The sequence below is a fragment of the Talpa europaea genome (assembly GCF_964194135.1).
Source record: "Talpa europaea genome assembly, chromosome: 12".
Classification (NCBI taxonomy): Eukaryota; Metazoa; Chordata; class Mammalia; order Eulipotyphla; family Talpidae; genus Talpa; species Talpa europaea.
This window is the reverse complement of record NC_140079.1, coordinates 51,892,153-51,907,667: the sequence shown is the minus strand read 5'-3', so window position 1 is coordinate 51,907,667 and position 15,515 is coordinate 51,892,153. Positions and strand designations below refer to the sequence as shown.

The window sequence follows — 15,515 nt, the reverse complement described above, 5'->3', positions numbered from 1 at the left end:
CCAGATGTCAAATCCTGAAATTTAGAGTTCAGAATTGTGAAGCATCATTTCTAGTGAGATCATAAACACATTTTATGGGGCTGCTAAGTCATGCACCAAAACAAATTTTTAACAAATAACTTTTTTTAAAGAGAAAACAAAGCTAAGTGAACCAGACATGAACATACTTAAGAACAGTACCTTTAAACCATTTAACTTGAGGTGGAGGAACGCCAGAGGTTTTACATTCCATAATTGTTGTGTCCCCAAGGGCAACCAAGAGCTCACTCTGAACGACGATCAGCTTTGGGGTTTCTGAAGAAAACATGCAAATAGTTAACATGTCCACAATGCCACATGAACCCTGTTTACATTTACTAAATGAACCAATTTTAAAAAATCTATTAGTATTGATGTGCTTTAGGTCACTTCATCATTTATTAAAAAAAAAGGAATGCTTATTATATACATGCACACACAGGTATGTGATGAAAGATCATTTACTAACACCAAAAAAAAAAAGGTTATTAGGCAAAAGTCATTCTGATAAAACAAAGTCCAAATATTTTAGGAAATTAAATGAAAGGATATTATGAAAAATGAGGTACATGAGGAAAGAAAAAAGCTTCTATCCTATAGAAACCATACTAAAGAAACAAGACAGAAGGATAGTAGTAATAAAAATAGAATCAAAAGAGCTATGGTGATAAAAATGACTTGGCTAAGTGACGACTCAAGGATAACACAGGTGAATTTGTTGTAAAGGTTTCTATGATTTTATAATATTCATGTTTAAGAGAGACACTTGCAGTCTGAGGCTAAAATTTGCATAAAATACAAAAAGTAGATATTCTCCATTTTGAGTCTCTATTATCCTTTGTTGTTCACTACGGATATTCTCGTTTCTTTCCTCAGCTCTGTTTGCTTCACCCTCTTGCCTAATACTTTAATTTACTCACACATTTTCTCTTAATGGGATATTTAGAACTTCCTTGCTTCCACTGAGATGATTTTAAACAAAGCCAAGAGTTAAATTATCAAAGACCATGTTACTCTCCTATGAGAAAATCTTCAGTGATTGCTCTCCATAATCCTCTAGTTGGCTTTCAAAAATTACAAACTTTTTCTTTTTAACTTTGCCTTCCATGACATGTCCTCACTTATAAAGCAAGAAGCTACTGATAGTCCAAAATGCCCCTTACACTCCTGTCTTCCTGCTTTTGTTAAAACTGTTTCCCCTGCCTAAAATGCCCTTTGCCACAACTCTTTTTTTTATATATTTCATCATTTTATTGGTCACATGCATCCTTAATGCACATAGTCCATTTGTTCATTTGTCATTTTTTATGATTATTATTTACTTATTTTTAACTATTTATTTTAACTGAGGTAACATTGGAGTATCCTCACCATAGTGCATCTACCACCACAGACCATTGTCCATCCTTCCCTCCCTGTTCTTTCCTCTCCCCTACCCCCTTCCCCCTTGGTATCTCAGTTCTGTAGTCAGTCTGTAGTCTGCAACCTATCAAGCATAAATTGTTCAGCTTGCCTTCATCTGACTATTCATTTAGTTACTTTATATTCCACATATTATATTAGTGACACCATCTGGTATTTTATCTTTCTCCTTCTGACTTACTTTGCTTAGCATTATCCTTTCAAGCTCTTTGCCACAACTCTTCAAATCCCGTTCATTCTTCCAGACAGAGCTTAAATTCTGTCTCCTTAGAGAAATCTTTGTAAATTCCCCAGTCAGAATCAATCTTCCCCTCTGCCAACCATCCGCTATAGTACTTATCCGTCTGTCTTATGATATTACTTCATGTATATCAACTCCTATTATACAAGCTCTTGAAAAATAAGGACTTCATGACTCACATTGCTTATGCTTCACTGCACAATCTCTTGCACATCATCTTTTACACCCTGGGTGATTAATAAGTTAAATTAATGAGTATTTTGGCTCCATTATGAATGAACAAAATTCAATTTCTGTAATGACTTATATGCTTCAACTCTGTCTACACATTTGTCAGTTCCCTCCCCACTTGGGTGTTCTGTGAACATTTTTAATTGCTATCATCAAAACTGAGCCCATTTTTCTTTCTAAGCTCTATAGAGCTTATCTATAGCTGAGACCATTTTTTTTTTTTACAGCCTTCTAGGTTTAATACTTGTGATTCTTTTGTTACTACACTTGCCTAAATTAAATTCTCTAAATTGGGGCTCTTCTGTATGTCTTACTCTCCACTCAGTTTCACTAACTCATCATGAATGATGGTGAATGAGAATGAGCGAAAGGGTGGGTTGCTGGCCATTAATTATTCACAACTTACAAATTAACACTGAGTATGTAGTATCTTAATCCTTTATTTATCTAAGAAAGAACAAATTAAAAGAAGCATTCTATTCTATTTTCTTAGAATAGATTATATTACATACTATATTACATTATATACATACTATATATCAGAATAATATTCTATTGAGGAATACTATATTATAGAATAATGTTCATCTCAATAAACATTTGAGATTACAAGAGAAAAACTGAAAATAGAAAATGAAAATATTCAGATAAAGGAAAATTTTAATTTTAATAGAAACAATATAAAAGGTTTTTTTTTAAGATTTATTTATTGATTGATTGATTGATTTATACATATATGCATACAAGCACTGGGTACAGTCAGAAGTGCGGGAGGATGAGAGAATTCACCAGAGCCAGAGCGGAGAGCAGAACAGGCAGAAGGACCGAAGCACACTGCTGAGGGGAGCAACGGGCGGCAGGAGAGGTCTGCACGCCATGTGGGACCCTCCTCCGGTGGCCAGGGAGCAGCCGGGGATCGAACCGGCGCCGCAGAGGCCGCGGGCAGCTTCGCAACCCAGCGCTCAACCACTGCGCCACCAGGGAGGCCCCAATAAAAAAGTTTTGAATGTAAGTGGAAAATATAGCATGAATTTGCAGTAAACTAGAAACATTATAGAATTAATTGTGTATAACTGAAATGTTACAGAGAATAGATGAACTATAGAACTACAGAACTCTGTGGACATTCTGGAAGTTTCCATAATCTATTAGCTTCTTTGATTTCTGTTGACTAATGAAGTTGTTCATTTCCTGAATTTTTAACTTGAACAAGTTATAATATTTACTTTAATCAGTGTATGAAATGAATAGTACATTTTAAGATGGAGTATAACTCAGCCCTAATATTAACTTTTAGAAAAATACTTTTACATTGCTTAATATGATATCCACTCTATTTCAATTACTTTAAAAACTGATTATACTTGCCAACGTATCTGAGAATAGAAGTCTGTTTATCTGTTCCAGCTGAATTACTTGCCAGGCAGCCATAGATCCCTGCATCTTTGGCAATTGCACTTTTGATAAACAAGGTACCTTCTGATGTCATCCTATACCTATGGATAAAGAAACAAATTCTTTTCAAATATCTTCAAATATTTTGGAATTACATTTTTGGCTCTAATTTCAGAAATGATCAGCATCACTTTGTAATAAAAAATGTTGCAATAATAATAATACATGCATGTATCACCTGGCTACGTGCCAGGGACCGATCTAGAAACTTTATTAGCATTTAAAAAATTCAGAACAACCCAATGGGTTAAATATTACTATCTATGTTTTACAGATGAGCAAAGAGATGATATAACTTGCCCAAAGTCAGAGGTAACAGAAGAAACGGAAACTGTACTAAGTAATTTTGCTTCGAAGGCACAGCTATGCCAATGGTTCCTCACAATGAAAACCTGAGAGAAGCAAGGCCTCATGTTACACAGAGTCTGGGATCAGGCTATGGATAAAAATCAGCTTAGGGTCTCCCTGGTGGCTCAGTGGGTTGAGCACAGCACTGTGAAGCTGTCCGCAGCCTCTGCAGTGTGGGTTCGATTCCCAGCTGGCCAGGGAGAAACTCACAAGGCGCAGAGGACCTCGCCTGACTTACCCGCTGCTCCCTTAAGCAGTGTCTTTGGTCCGTCTGCCTGTTCTGCTTCCCACTCTGTCTCTGGTGAATCTTCTCACCCTCCTGCGCTCTGGCCTGTACCCCAGTTCTTGTACAAATAAAATAAATCTTTAAAAAAAAAACCAGCTTATACCTAGGCCTTCTTCCTTATGCCAAACCAAGAGCAATAGGAGCCTGATGGCTGGAAACTTTGTTATGTTCCACATGCTCACTTTACTACTTGAACTTGAGAGGATTCAATGTCTTTGAAAAGCATCCAACACAATAAAATGCCTCTCGATATAGTGTGACTAATGTGAATGGGAGGTACAAAGTGCATTACACACACTCTAGAGCTCCTGTTCTGTCTCTTTTTCTCTTTACTGTTGAATACCATGACCCCACCTTTTACAAATTTATTAAAACAACATGTTATGCCACAAAATGTTTATTATCCTCATTTCAATGATTCAAGGTAAACCAAGTGTTATGGTATTATTCTCCATCTCAAAGTATTGGGAAGTACTTGATACCAGCTACTAAGTTCAAGACTTTAAAACCTCAACCTCCATAAATTCATCATTATTTTTTTTTAATTTCCTGAATTATTAGAAAATCTAAAGCTGTGGATTTTAGTTAAACCTCCCTTAATCTTAGGGATTGAAAGGTCCATGCAGGGGGCCAGAATGCAGGAGCCAACCAGGAAGCCCACCTGGGGGGCAGGAATGTGGATACCTGCCTGGAGGATTCAGGCAGCGCACCTCCCCCGTCCCCCTCACAAGTCTCTTCTCAGACAAAGAACCCCCTACCTGCCCGGAACCTTTTTGTGCCCTACAAACTTTTCCCGCCGAATGAGCCCACCTGACCTCTCCTCACCCTATAAAACTCTGCTTCCCCCTAACAACGTGCTCGACTCCACTGACCCCTGCCTTGGGTCTGTGAGGTCCGCCCGGGAGCAATAAACTTTCCCTTCCCCCAAGGAAGCTTGGCCTGGCTGTTCTTTACTGTGCCGAACCTTTCAGGGATTTTGTCAGATTTGTTTTGTCTGGAAATTCCATCAACTTTTCTCAATAAAAACAAAGAACATGATACAAACCCAGTACCTGTGTGAACCCATGATTAACATATCGTTAACAGTCCAGGCGATCTTTGGTTTGGGATAACCCGTTGCAGAACACATAATGGAGACCTCAGATCCTCCTGTGAAAGACTGATTTTTGGGCATCACAGTGACTTTGGGTGGTTCTGCAAATAGAAAATAAAAAACAAAATCTGTAGTGAAATGCCAGTCCACCTTGTTTTGAGGAGCTTCCTCTGTTAGCAGATTTGTGAGCTTCTCACCACCACCCCTTGATTGTCTTCCTCTCTGAGTGGCCCATATCAGAGATCTGGTCCATCCGTGCAGGAGAGTAATACCAACAGCAATGAGAGCAGAGGAAGCAAATTCTCCTGGAGGATAAAATGCGTTGGAACCTGATGTCATGTTTCTGTGTCTCCAGTGGTTACCATGTGACCCCTTGCTACTTTGCTTCCACCTCTGACAACTGGTCTCCATCTGCTTATACAGAACTTCAATATAAGCCTGTTTTCCAGAAAAGTCTAGATAGGAACTTGTGCCTCTTTCCTTATAGTGATGACCGGTTTGGAGCCAAAACTTGTCCTGGCTGCTCCCTGCTTTATTTGAACTGCTGCTCTTTCTCCTTTTATCAATTAGATTGTAAATTTGTTGAGGCAGAGATTATGTCTTTCATGGGATTCTACATTCTACTATATTCTACAGTATTTTAAAATCCTTTGCATGTTATGTAGTGACCTGTAAATTACAGACACTTACAACTGTTGGTAGAATATAGGCTCTGAGAATTTTCACGACTCCCAGCCTCTCAAGATCCTGCTCTATTGATCATTTGCCTCACATGCAAGGATTCACAGGTTCTCCACTTCAGAAAATAATATAAGTTTTTCAAAGTTCCTATTGCATTACACTTCCATGGAAGAAAAAATGAACTTTCAGAAATGAAATATGAAATCAGGAATTTATTATCACATAGAAAACAAAAATTCTGGGCCTCCCCTGATGGCACAGTGGTTGAGCGCTGGGCTGTGAAGCTGCCAGCAGCCTCTGCAGCGCCAGTTTGATCCCAGCCGCCGGCCAGGGTTCCACATGGTGTGCAGACCTTTGCTGCTGTGCCCGCTGCTCCCCTCAGCAGTGTATTTTGTCAGTCTGCCTGTCCTGCTCCCAGCTCTGGCTCTGGTGAATTTTCTCACCCTCCTGTGCTTCTGACTGTACCCAGTGCTTGTATAAATAAATAAATAAATCTTAAAAAAGAAAACAGCAAAGAAGCTTGCTCAGAAGTTTTCTGCTGTTTTCTTTTCTTTTTTTTTTTTTTTAAAGATTTATCCTTATCATGTCATCCAGAATGAGAAGCACCCAGCTGTGTATCAGTGTCTTCAAACTGGAGCCTCTGCTCCTTCGATTTTCAATTTGGGGCTTGTCTTTGAAACCCTGTTCTTCTTTTTTTTTTCTCAGCATCTTGTGGAGTGTCTCTCCTAAACCCCCAAAATTGTAGGATCTTATTGACCTTGGAGGATGACTGCTTATCTTTTTAAAATGCTTTCCAGAGTTTCCCACAGTAATTTTATATAGACCACAAATTCTGTATTTTGACTATACCCCAAGATGTTCTCTAATTTGGTGAAACTCAGTATTTGTGTGTTTGTGAATCTAGCTATTAGTGTGCACATAAATAAAGGTAATGGAAATTTTGGAAGAACTTCATTTTGCTTTTATAGACAGATGCCATCTGGTAACACAGAACTCAACATAGAAATTTGTCATCTGTGTAGTGAAAGCCCCCTGGCATCTGCCTCCCTAGTCATCCACTAAAAACATAATCTTCCTGGGCCTCCCCGGTGGCGCAGCGGTTGAGCGCTGGGTTGCGAAGCTGCCCGCAGCCTCTGCAGTGCCGGTTCGATCCCTGGCTGCTCCCCGGCCACCGGAGGCGGGTCCCACATGGCGCGCAGACCTCTCCTGCCACCCGCTGCTCCCCTCAGCAGTGTGCTTCGGTCCTTCTGCCTGCTCTGCTCCCCGCTCTGGCTCTGGTGAGTTCTCTCACCCTCCCGCGCTTCTGACTGTACCCAGTGCTTGTATAAATAAATAAATGAAATCTTTAAAAGCAAAACAAAATAAAACATAATCTTCCTAATTAATTACCATGATTATAGCCCTGTTGGCTTTAATAAATTTTATCTGCTCCCTATCACTTAAATTGAGCACCAGTCATCACCCTGACACCCTCAGTCATCCATTATATAACCTTGCTTCACTTTTCCCACCCTCTCTTACCACTATATGACATTTACCTTAGATTTCACCATTTACTCAACCTGCTTTATACTTTTCATAGTAGTTATTCTATGCCTTTGCTTGTGTGTTCTCCCTAACCACAAAAATCTTCTGTCAAAATCCGATCCTTCAGCCTTTGTCTCCAAATTCACCTCCTTGATAAAGCTTTACCTAACATCCATCTATTCTTTCTTCCTGCTTTGAGCCTTCTCAAACAAACAAACAAACAAACAAAAATTCTCTGGGGTAACTGAGATAGTGATATGTCAGGTCTAATCAGTTACATGGTTTATATCTATAGTACCACAGAGTGAAAACTAATTTTCAGAGAAGGTACATACCATGAAGGAAATATTAAATATATTTCATGGTATAAATATCCTCCACTTAATAAAATAAATGAAAGTGAATTCATATCTACAATGTTTAGAAAAGACCTCATAAGTATTAACATGAGTATTAACAAGAATAAATAAATTGATACATACATTTTTTGCACAGTTATTAAGTCCCAGGCTCTGTGCTCACTAGTAGAAATACACTGATGAGCCAAACAAACATGATGTCAACTTTGCATTTAACTGGGTTTTTAATATAAATGAAAATAAGAAGTTCAGCTAGTCGGATCTGTTCATATTTATGGCATATCTTTTTTATATTAGTATACAAATTGTGGCTTGGTTCACTTACAAAAATTAATCTGAGGAAGCCTCACACATCGGAAAGTGATACAAGTGGTATGATTGGGTGGGGGCAGCTACAAAACTGAACAAACATAATTAGCACCTAATTGCTAGCAGCTTACAATTGCCCTCCCCCCTTTTATTTCCTGTTTAGATTGTGTTTTTCAAATTATGATTGTCTTTGAAGTTAATGTTTGAAGGGTTTTTCCGGCCTGAGAGGCTGGATTGATAGTCTCATTATTCCATGGATTCTTTTTGGTGAACATAGGGCTAGGGAAATGTATGAGGTCAAAGATGCAATGGTGATGTCCTGTAAATTCAAATTGTGATTCCATCTGGAGTTCATCAATTTGAGATGCTGGGGTTATGGAAGATAGTCTTCAGGGGATGAGGGAGGGTAATAAGCACTTCTTTCATTTTTACAAATATCATTTAATATCCACAGTTATTCTCTCCTATCTTTCTACAAAAAAATGTTTCTCATGGTTGATTCATTTTGACATAGAATTGCTGCAAATATTCAGCAGCTCTCAAGACTTTCATGTAAATATGGTGTCTTCCAAAGGAGTCTGCCAGAATTGGCCTGGCATTTCTCTCCCAGAACAAATCCCACAGGTAGACTCAAGAGTTCAGATATCAAAGAGAAAATAAATGTCAGTTACCCAAACAAGGATGTAGAGAGCTAAGGGGTCATTTCTCAAATTAAGCCTGGATACGGAGTACTGCTCAAGGTCATAAAATAAGTGTGTGCAAAATACAGATGGGATGACATCATCCCTTGAAGGTGAGAAATTTACCATTGCTCTGGAAAGAAAATTTTTGCTGATAAGAAAATCATAAAGGATTTGAATAAGCATAGGGAAGCAAAGTTGGATTAATAGTTGAATAAAGTTGGCCAAATAATAGTTGACTAAAGATGGGGAGGGCCTCCTCGGTATCGCAGCAGTTGAGCACTGGGCTGTGAAGCTGCCCGCAGCCTCTGCAGCGCTGGTTCAATCCCTGGCTGCTGGTGAGGATCCCACATGGCGCACAGACCTCTCCTGCCTCCCATTGCTCCCCTCACCAGTGTACTTCGGTCCTTCTGCCTGCTCTGCTCCCCGTTCTGGCTCTGGTGAATTCTCTCACCCTCCCGTGCTTCTGACTGTACCTAGTGCTTGTATAAATAAATAAATAAATCTTTAAAAAAAATAAAAGTAAAGATGAGGAGACTCACACACCCTGAGTTGGTTTTCAAGCTCACTTTACCACCATAATCATTAGCATTACCACCATTATCATCGCTACCACCATCATCAACCACCAACCTTATCCTCATAAGTAACCACCTGCTTCCAGGTAGTAAACGTAATAGGAATATGACACTCTATTAGGTATTAAGGCATCCATTCAGTTTTTTTTTTTTATTTTAATCATAACAAAAGCACCAGTTATTTCAAAGAATGAAACAGATTATGTAGTGCCGAGAAAAACAAACACTTATTTAAGACTTGGATGTTTTAATGCACAACAAAATGTATTATAAGTGACCACGAACACAGCCATTGCTCTACCTACAAGGACTATGACAGATAAAATCTCACCTAACCCTTGGAAATCATCAATGTCTTCTTCATATGCAGAAAGCATGCTGTTAGGAGTCAAAGGGGTGTGATTCTTATAGGAAACTCTCAAACAAATGACTAAAGACTTTCTCTTCTAGTTGATTTAATCATTATCGATAAATTAATCAGATAATGGTAATTCTTTGGATTACCTTAGTAATGATTTAAAATATTTTTTCACCAGTAGTATATTTTTATAACAGTAGTATATTTTATGCCAGTAGTATAATGAGAGTATTTAGGCCAATTTCTTTGGTTTTTCATTCTTTCAAACAACAAACATTTACTGACTTCTATGTTTCAACATTTTATGCCTTCAAAGATCTCATAGCACATTATATACAAAGGCATTTGCAATCAAATCAGTGACTAAAACTACTTCTAATAGTCAGTAGTCTATTAATTAAAATAGGAAGGTGGGCAACTTATTGAGTGCCAGGTGTCTAAGTCTAGACCCATCATTTTCCACAATAACCATGTGACATTTGAACAATAACTATGTGAACTGATATTTGACAGATAAAGAAACTAAGGTTCAAAATAAACCAGTGTGTCTATATCTTAGTGAAGATAATAACAACACCTACTTCATAGAATTATTGTGGATTATCTAAATTATTATTCATAAAAATTTATAATAAGTCTTGGAAAATAGTAGGTACTATGTGATTATTGCTGTTATAAATATGCTACTACATTGGGCCTCCCTGGTGGCGCAAGGGGTTAAGCACAGCACTATGAAGCAATATGCAGTCTCTGCAGCACAAGTTTGATCCCCAGTTGGCCAGGGAGCAACCCACATGGTGCAGCAGACCTCTTCTGTCTTGCCGCGGCTCAATCTGCCTGTTTTGTTACCCACGCTGTCTCTGGTGACTCCTCTCACCCCCGCACCTCTGGCCTGTACCCCAGCTCTTGTACACATAAATAAATAAATCTTTAAAAAATAATAAATAAAATACTTAAAAAAATAAATATTCTACTACATGGTAAAGTACGACAAAGAGTAATAAAGTATGGTATTATTTAAAATATATGTACCTATACATTATATAGATATTTATAAATAAAATTTGATCACAATTCTCATATCTGAATATTCTATTTATTTTTTTAAATTTATTTTATTTATTTATACAAGCACTGGGTACAGTCAGAAGCTCAGGGGGGTGAGAGAATTCACCAGAGCCAGAGCAGGGAGCAGAACAGGCAGACTGACAAAATACACTGCTGAGGGGAGCAGCGGGCACTGCAGGAGAGGTCTGTGTGCCATGTGGGATACTCACCGGTGGCCGGGGATCGAACCAATCACTGCAGAGGCTGCGGGCAGCTTCGCAGCCCAGTGCTCAACCACTGCGCCACCAGGGGAGGCCCTGAATATTCTATTTATATTCTATACCTATTAATAAATATTTATTGTATCTTATTTAATACTGAAATTTCAGACATTTCTATATACTCAAGTTTATTAGAAATTTCAATAAAAAATAGACTAATTTTCCATATTTTGCTGATTACAAAGACATATTAAAATCTATGACACCTGGCACAGGTTAAAAAAGAGTTATAATGATGTCATGAGCCTGTGGTTATGATAATGTTAATCTTAGAGTGAAGTAATTTAGGTCCTTTGGGACTTTATCAATCATCTTGAAAAATACTTTCTTTTTTATTGCAATGTTCTCTGTCACAACATGGACTAATTAGTGACAGGCATCCACCCTTTCCTGACACCATAGAAGACAAATGAAAACTTTTAATATTCATACAGAAAAGGCATTAGATAGGAAAGGAGGTATTGTTTGGCTCCTTGATTTCCATGTGGCGGCACTGATGGAGAAAAATGTTAGTTATCTACTGAATATACTTTAATCTAAGGAGGATACTCATGATCATCTTCAACTACAAAAATATTCCTCATAAATGAGTAATTAGTGGAATCAATAGAAAATTTTTCTCTTCCCAGATAAATAGGAAGATTCTCTTAAACTTGAAATTCAGACCATATACATGCATTTAGTCTAATCTCTAAATCTGGCCAGTATAAGTATTTGGAAATTTAGCAGCCTGAATTTAACAAATTCAAATATGTCACCTCGAAACTGACAAATTATTATAGGCTATTTTATAAAATTTTGCAAAATTCACTCATATGATAATTCTTCTAATCCATGAGTATGGAATATCTGTCCATTTTTTTGTGTATTCTTCCATTTCTTTTAACAATATCTTACATTTTTCATTGTATAGGTCCTTCCCCTTTTTTGTTAAGTTTACTGTTAGGTATTTCAATCATTTTGATATGTTTGTAAATGGGAACTTTTTTTAAATTTTTCCTCTTCTAGCTCATTGTCTGCATACAGGAACAAAATTTATTTTATTGCTGTACTGATTGTTACAATTAGTATTTTAGTGGCATCTTTAGGGGTTTTGATATATATTATTACATAATTGGCATATAGTGATAGGTTTACTTCTTCTTTCCTAATTTGGATTCCTTTTCTATTGCCTAATTGCTCTAGCTAGGGCTGTAATTAATAGTAGTGGTAAGATTGGATATCCAGTCTTGCACCAGATCTTAGAGGAAAAGCTTTTAGTTTGTTTTTTTTTTTAATCTTTGAGAGGGGTGTAAACTGCGATTTGTCATATATAGGCTCTATTATGTTGAAGAATGTTCCATCTATCTACATTTTTAGAAGGATTTTGTCATAAATGGATGTTGAATATTATCAAATATTTTTTCTGCTTTTATTGATATGATCATCTGATTTTTATTTTTCTTTGTATTGATGTTGTGAATTATAATGATCAATTTTTGGATGTAAAAATGGTCATCTTACCAAAGAAATATACAGATTCAATGCAACCCCTATCAAGTTTCAATATCATTCATCAGAAATAAAACAAATATTAAATTCATATAGAACTACAAAGGACACTGAATACCTAAAGCAATCCTGACAGAAATGAAAAAGAATGGTGGCATCAAACCTCAAACTATGCTACAAAGCTACATTAACTGAAACAAGGTGGTACTAGAATAAAAACAGATAGATCAATGGAGCAGAATTTTGAGTCCAGAACTAAACCCAAGCTTATACAATGAGCTAAGCTACAACAAAGGAACCAAGAATATAAACTGGAGAAAGGAAAGCCTCCTAAACAAATTGCGGTGGGAAAATGAACAACTACATATAGGAGAATGAAATTAGACCACTATCTTGCACCCATACACAAAAATTGAACTAAAAAATAATTAAAGACTTAGATATAAGATCTGAAAACATAAAACACATAGAACTTAGGCAAAGCACTCCACAACATTGGCTTCAGTGATGACTTTATGGATCTGTCTCCAACAGCAAGTGAGACAAAGAAGACTATAAACAAAGAGGACTACATCAAACTAAAAAGCTTCTGTGCAATAGAAGAAACTATTATTAAAACACAGACACTCTACTGAATGAAAGACAATATCTGCACACCATATATCTGGCAAGGGACTGATATCCAAGATTTAGAAAGAACTCATACATCTCAACTAAAGAAAACAATAACCCACTCAAAAAATGGGCAACTCTTCTCCAAGGAAGACATGCAGATGACCACAGATTCATGAAATAATACAATCATCACTTATTATCAGGAAAATGCAAATTAAAATCACAATGAGATACCATTTCACACCTGTGAGAATGACCCACATCAAAAAGATCAGAAACAACAGGAGCTGTTCACAGTTGGTGGGAAAGTAGACTTGCCCAGGCCCAAGGATAAACAGCATAGAGTTTTTTCAAAATAAAAACAACAGATCTACCATATGATCTGTATGATCTACTCCTGTGTTTCTGATGAATGCAAAAATGCTAATTAAAAGGGATATATACATTTCCATGTTCACTGCAACACTATCTACAATAGCCAAGTTATGGAAACAAACTAAGTGCCCAAGAACAGAGAAGTAGATAAAAAAGATGTGGTAAATACAGTGAAATACTACTCAGCTATTAAAAAAGATAAACTCTTGCCATACATGGATGGAACTAGAGACGATTATGCTAAGTCTAATAAATCAGAAGGAGAATGACAAATACCAGATAATTTCACTCACATGTGGAATATAGAGCAGCAAAAACAAGGGAACTGATAAAAGTAAACCAAAACAAATATTTGAAATCTGACTACTGAATAGAGGCTGCCAAATGGAGAGGGATAGGGCTATGAGTAAAGGAGGAAGGCAGCTCAGTGGATTAAAGTGGAGAATTATTAGGGATTTGGTGGTAAGCCTAGTATAATAAGATGTATTTGTAGAGGTAGGACCCCAAACCCCTAAAAAATACATAGTGCTTTTAATCAACATTATCTTAACAGAGAATTTAAAAAATGAAAAAAAAAAAAGAATGTGAGCTCCATGATGATGGGGAAAGGCTCACCCCATGTGTACTCTCCCAATGTGCATTTCTAGCACAGAACAATATGTTAAATGACTGCACATGTAGAGTTGCCATTTACTGTGAGAAGCTGCCTAAGTAAGAATCCAAGTCTACAGTTTTAGAATATTTGATACTGTGTATCACAAAGTATTATACATTTAATTTCACCTGTTATACATATTTAATTCCACCAGAAATAAAATTAAAATTATCAAAAATAATAAAAGTGTAACAAAGTACCAACTCTATTAATTTACATGAGGCAATGATCAGATTTGGTAATAATGGGTTTAAAATGTAAGAAATAATGTATTGGTATGTGCTGCAACTGAAAATGAAGTACTTACATGGTGAAATCTGAAGTTTGATGTGATTCCAACAAGTCGCTGATGCTATCACAGAAACATGAAAGATAAAGCTGCCAACCCAAATCTTCCCTATGACCTGTTTTTGCTACTTTGGGACCCATTCAACAATTAAGGAGAACACACCTCCCAGGTGCAACTATATTTTCCCCTCTGTGCAAAGTAATATGGTTACTAAAAAAGGTAAGAGGGCAATAACTATCTCATAGTACATAGAATATGATCGGGGAAAACAAGCAAGCCCATGAAAGTGATGGTGACTAAATGCAAAACTAAATGCAAAAAAACGAAAGCTTCTGTAGGACTCCAGAACAAAAAGACCAACAGTACTGAGAAAAGAGGTGCTTTATCCAAGCAACTCACATGATAGGACTTAAATGGGGAGATAAGTCAGAGAACTGGAATGAGAATGTTGTAAATTGCAGGCAGTTGGGATGCCTCTACAACTCAAATGGTGGGAAGTGGAGTTAGGGCAAATCGTGGATGGCTAGGACATAACAGAGCAGGAAATAACAGAGCGGTACCCACAGAAGTGCACTGACAGCACAGTGAGCATGAAGTTTGGCACAGAATCCTTCAATGGACATTTGTCGTGCCAGGAAGGCGTAAGGCAGGTTCTCTATGGATCCAGGCAGATGGGTAAAAAAAGAGAGTCCTGGAACCCTCAGTAGCTTTTTCAGGTTTTTAATGATTTTTCTACACCATTTGCAGTGAGGCAACCAGGCACAGGGCAGGCGGTGGGGCAGGAGGTCAGGCTGGCTGGCCTCCTGGCCCCCTTTGAATCTTTACTCTCTCTGGGGTCTCTGGCATCATCTGGTAGTCTCATCCATTCATAGGCATTCCGCCGCTGTGCACCACTCTGTGTGATGCTGCCCTTATATGCTCAGTCTCTCAGTTCAGGTGTGCCCACTAACACATGCCCACACTACCCTCAAGGTGTCCACCATCCGGCATGTGTACCGCTCGCCTACGCTCCTAAGTGCCTCCTGAATTCAAGGCCGCAGAAGCAATATTCATTTACCTCACACCATCCAAACCTACCTCTGGAGATTGCAGACATGTCAAGAGTAGTGCTGAGGGGGCCTCTTTGGTGGCTCAGGGGTTAAAGTCTCAGCGCTATCAAGCAATTGGCAGCCACTG

At 37.7% G+C, this 15,515-nt stretch overlaps 1 protein-coding gene across 1 annotated transcript in view; it reads right to left on the bottom strand.

The window, feature by feature from the left end:
* The window catches only part of HMCN1 (hemicentin 1), a gene marked incomplete at both ends in the record, with an annotated part of 509,757 nt that overhangs the window by 286,453 nt on the left and 207,789 nt on the right, over positions 1–15,515 (bottom strand). The window contains 3 exons of the mRNA XM_084251187.1: positions 181–294; positions 3,281–3,408; positions 5,054–5,195. Of these exons, the coding sequence (XP_084107313.1) occupies positions 181–294; positions 3,281–3,408; positions 5,054–5,195 (384 nt within the window). The remainder of the gene's footprint in view (positions 1–180; positions 295–3,280; positions 3,409–5,053; positions 5,196–15,515) is intronic.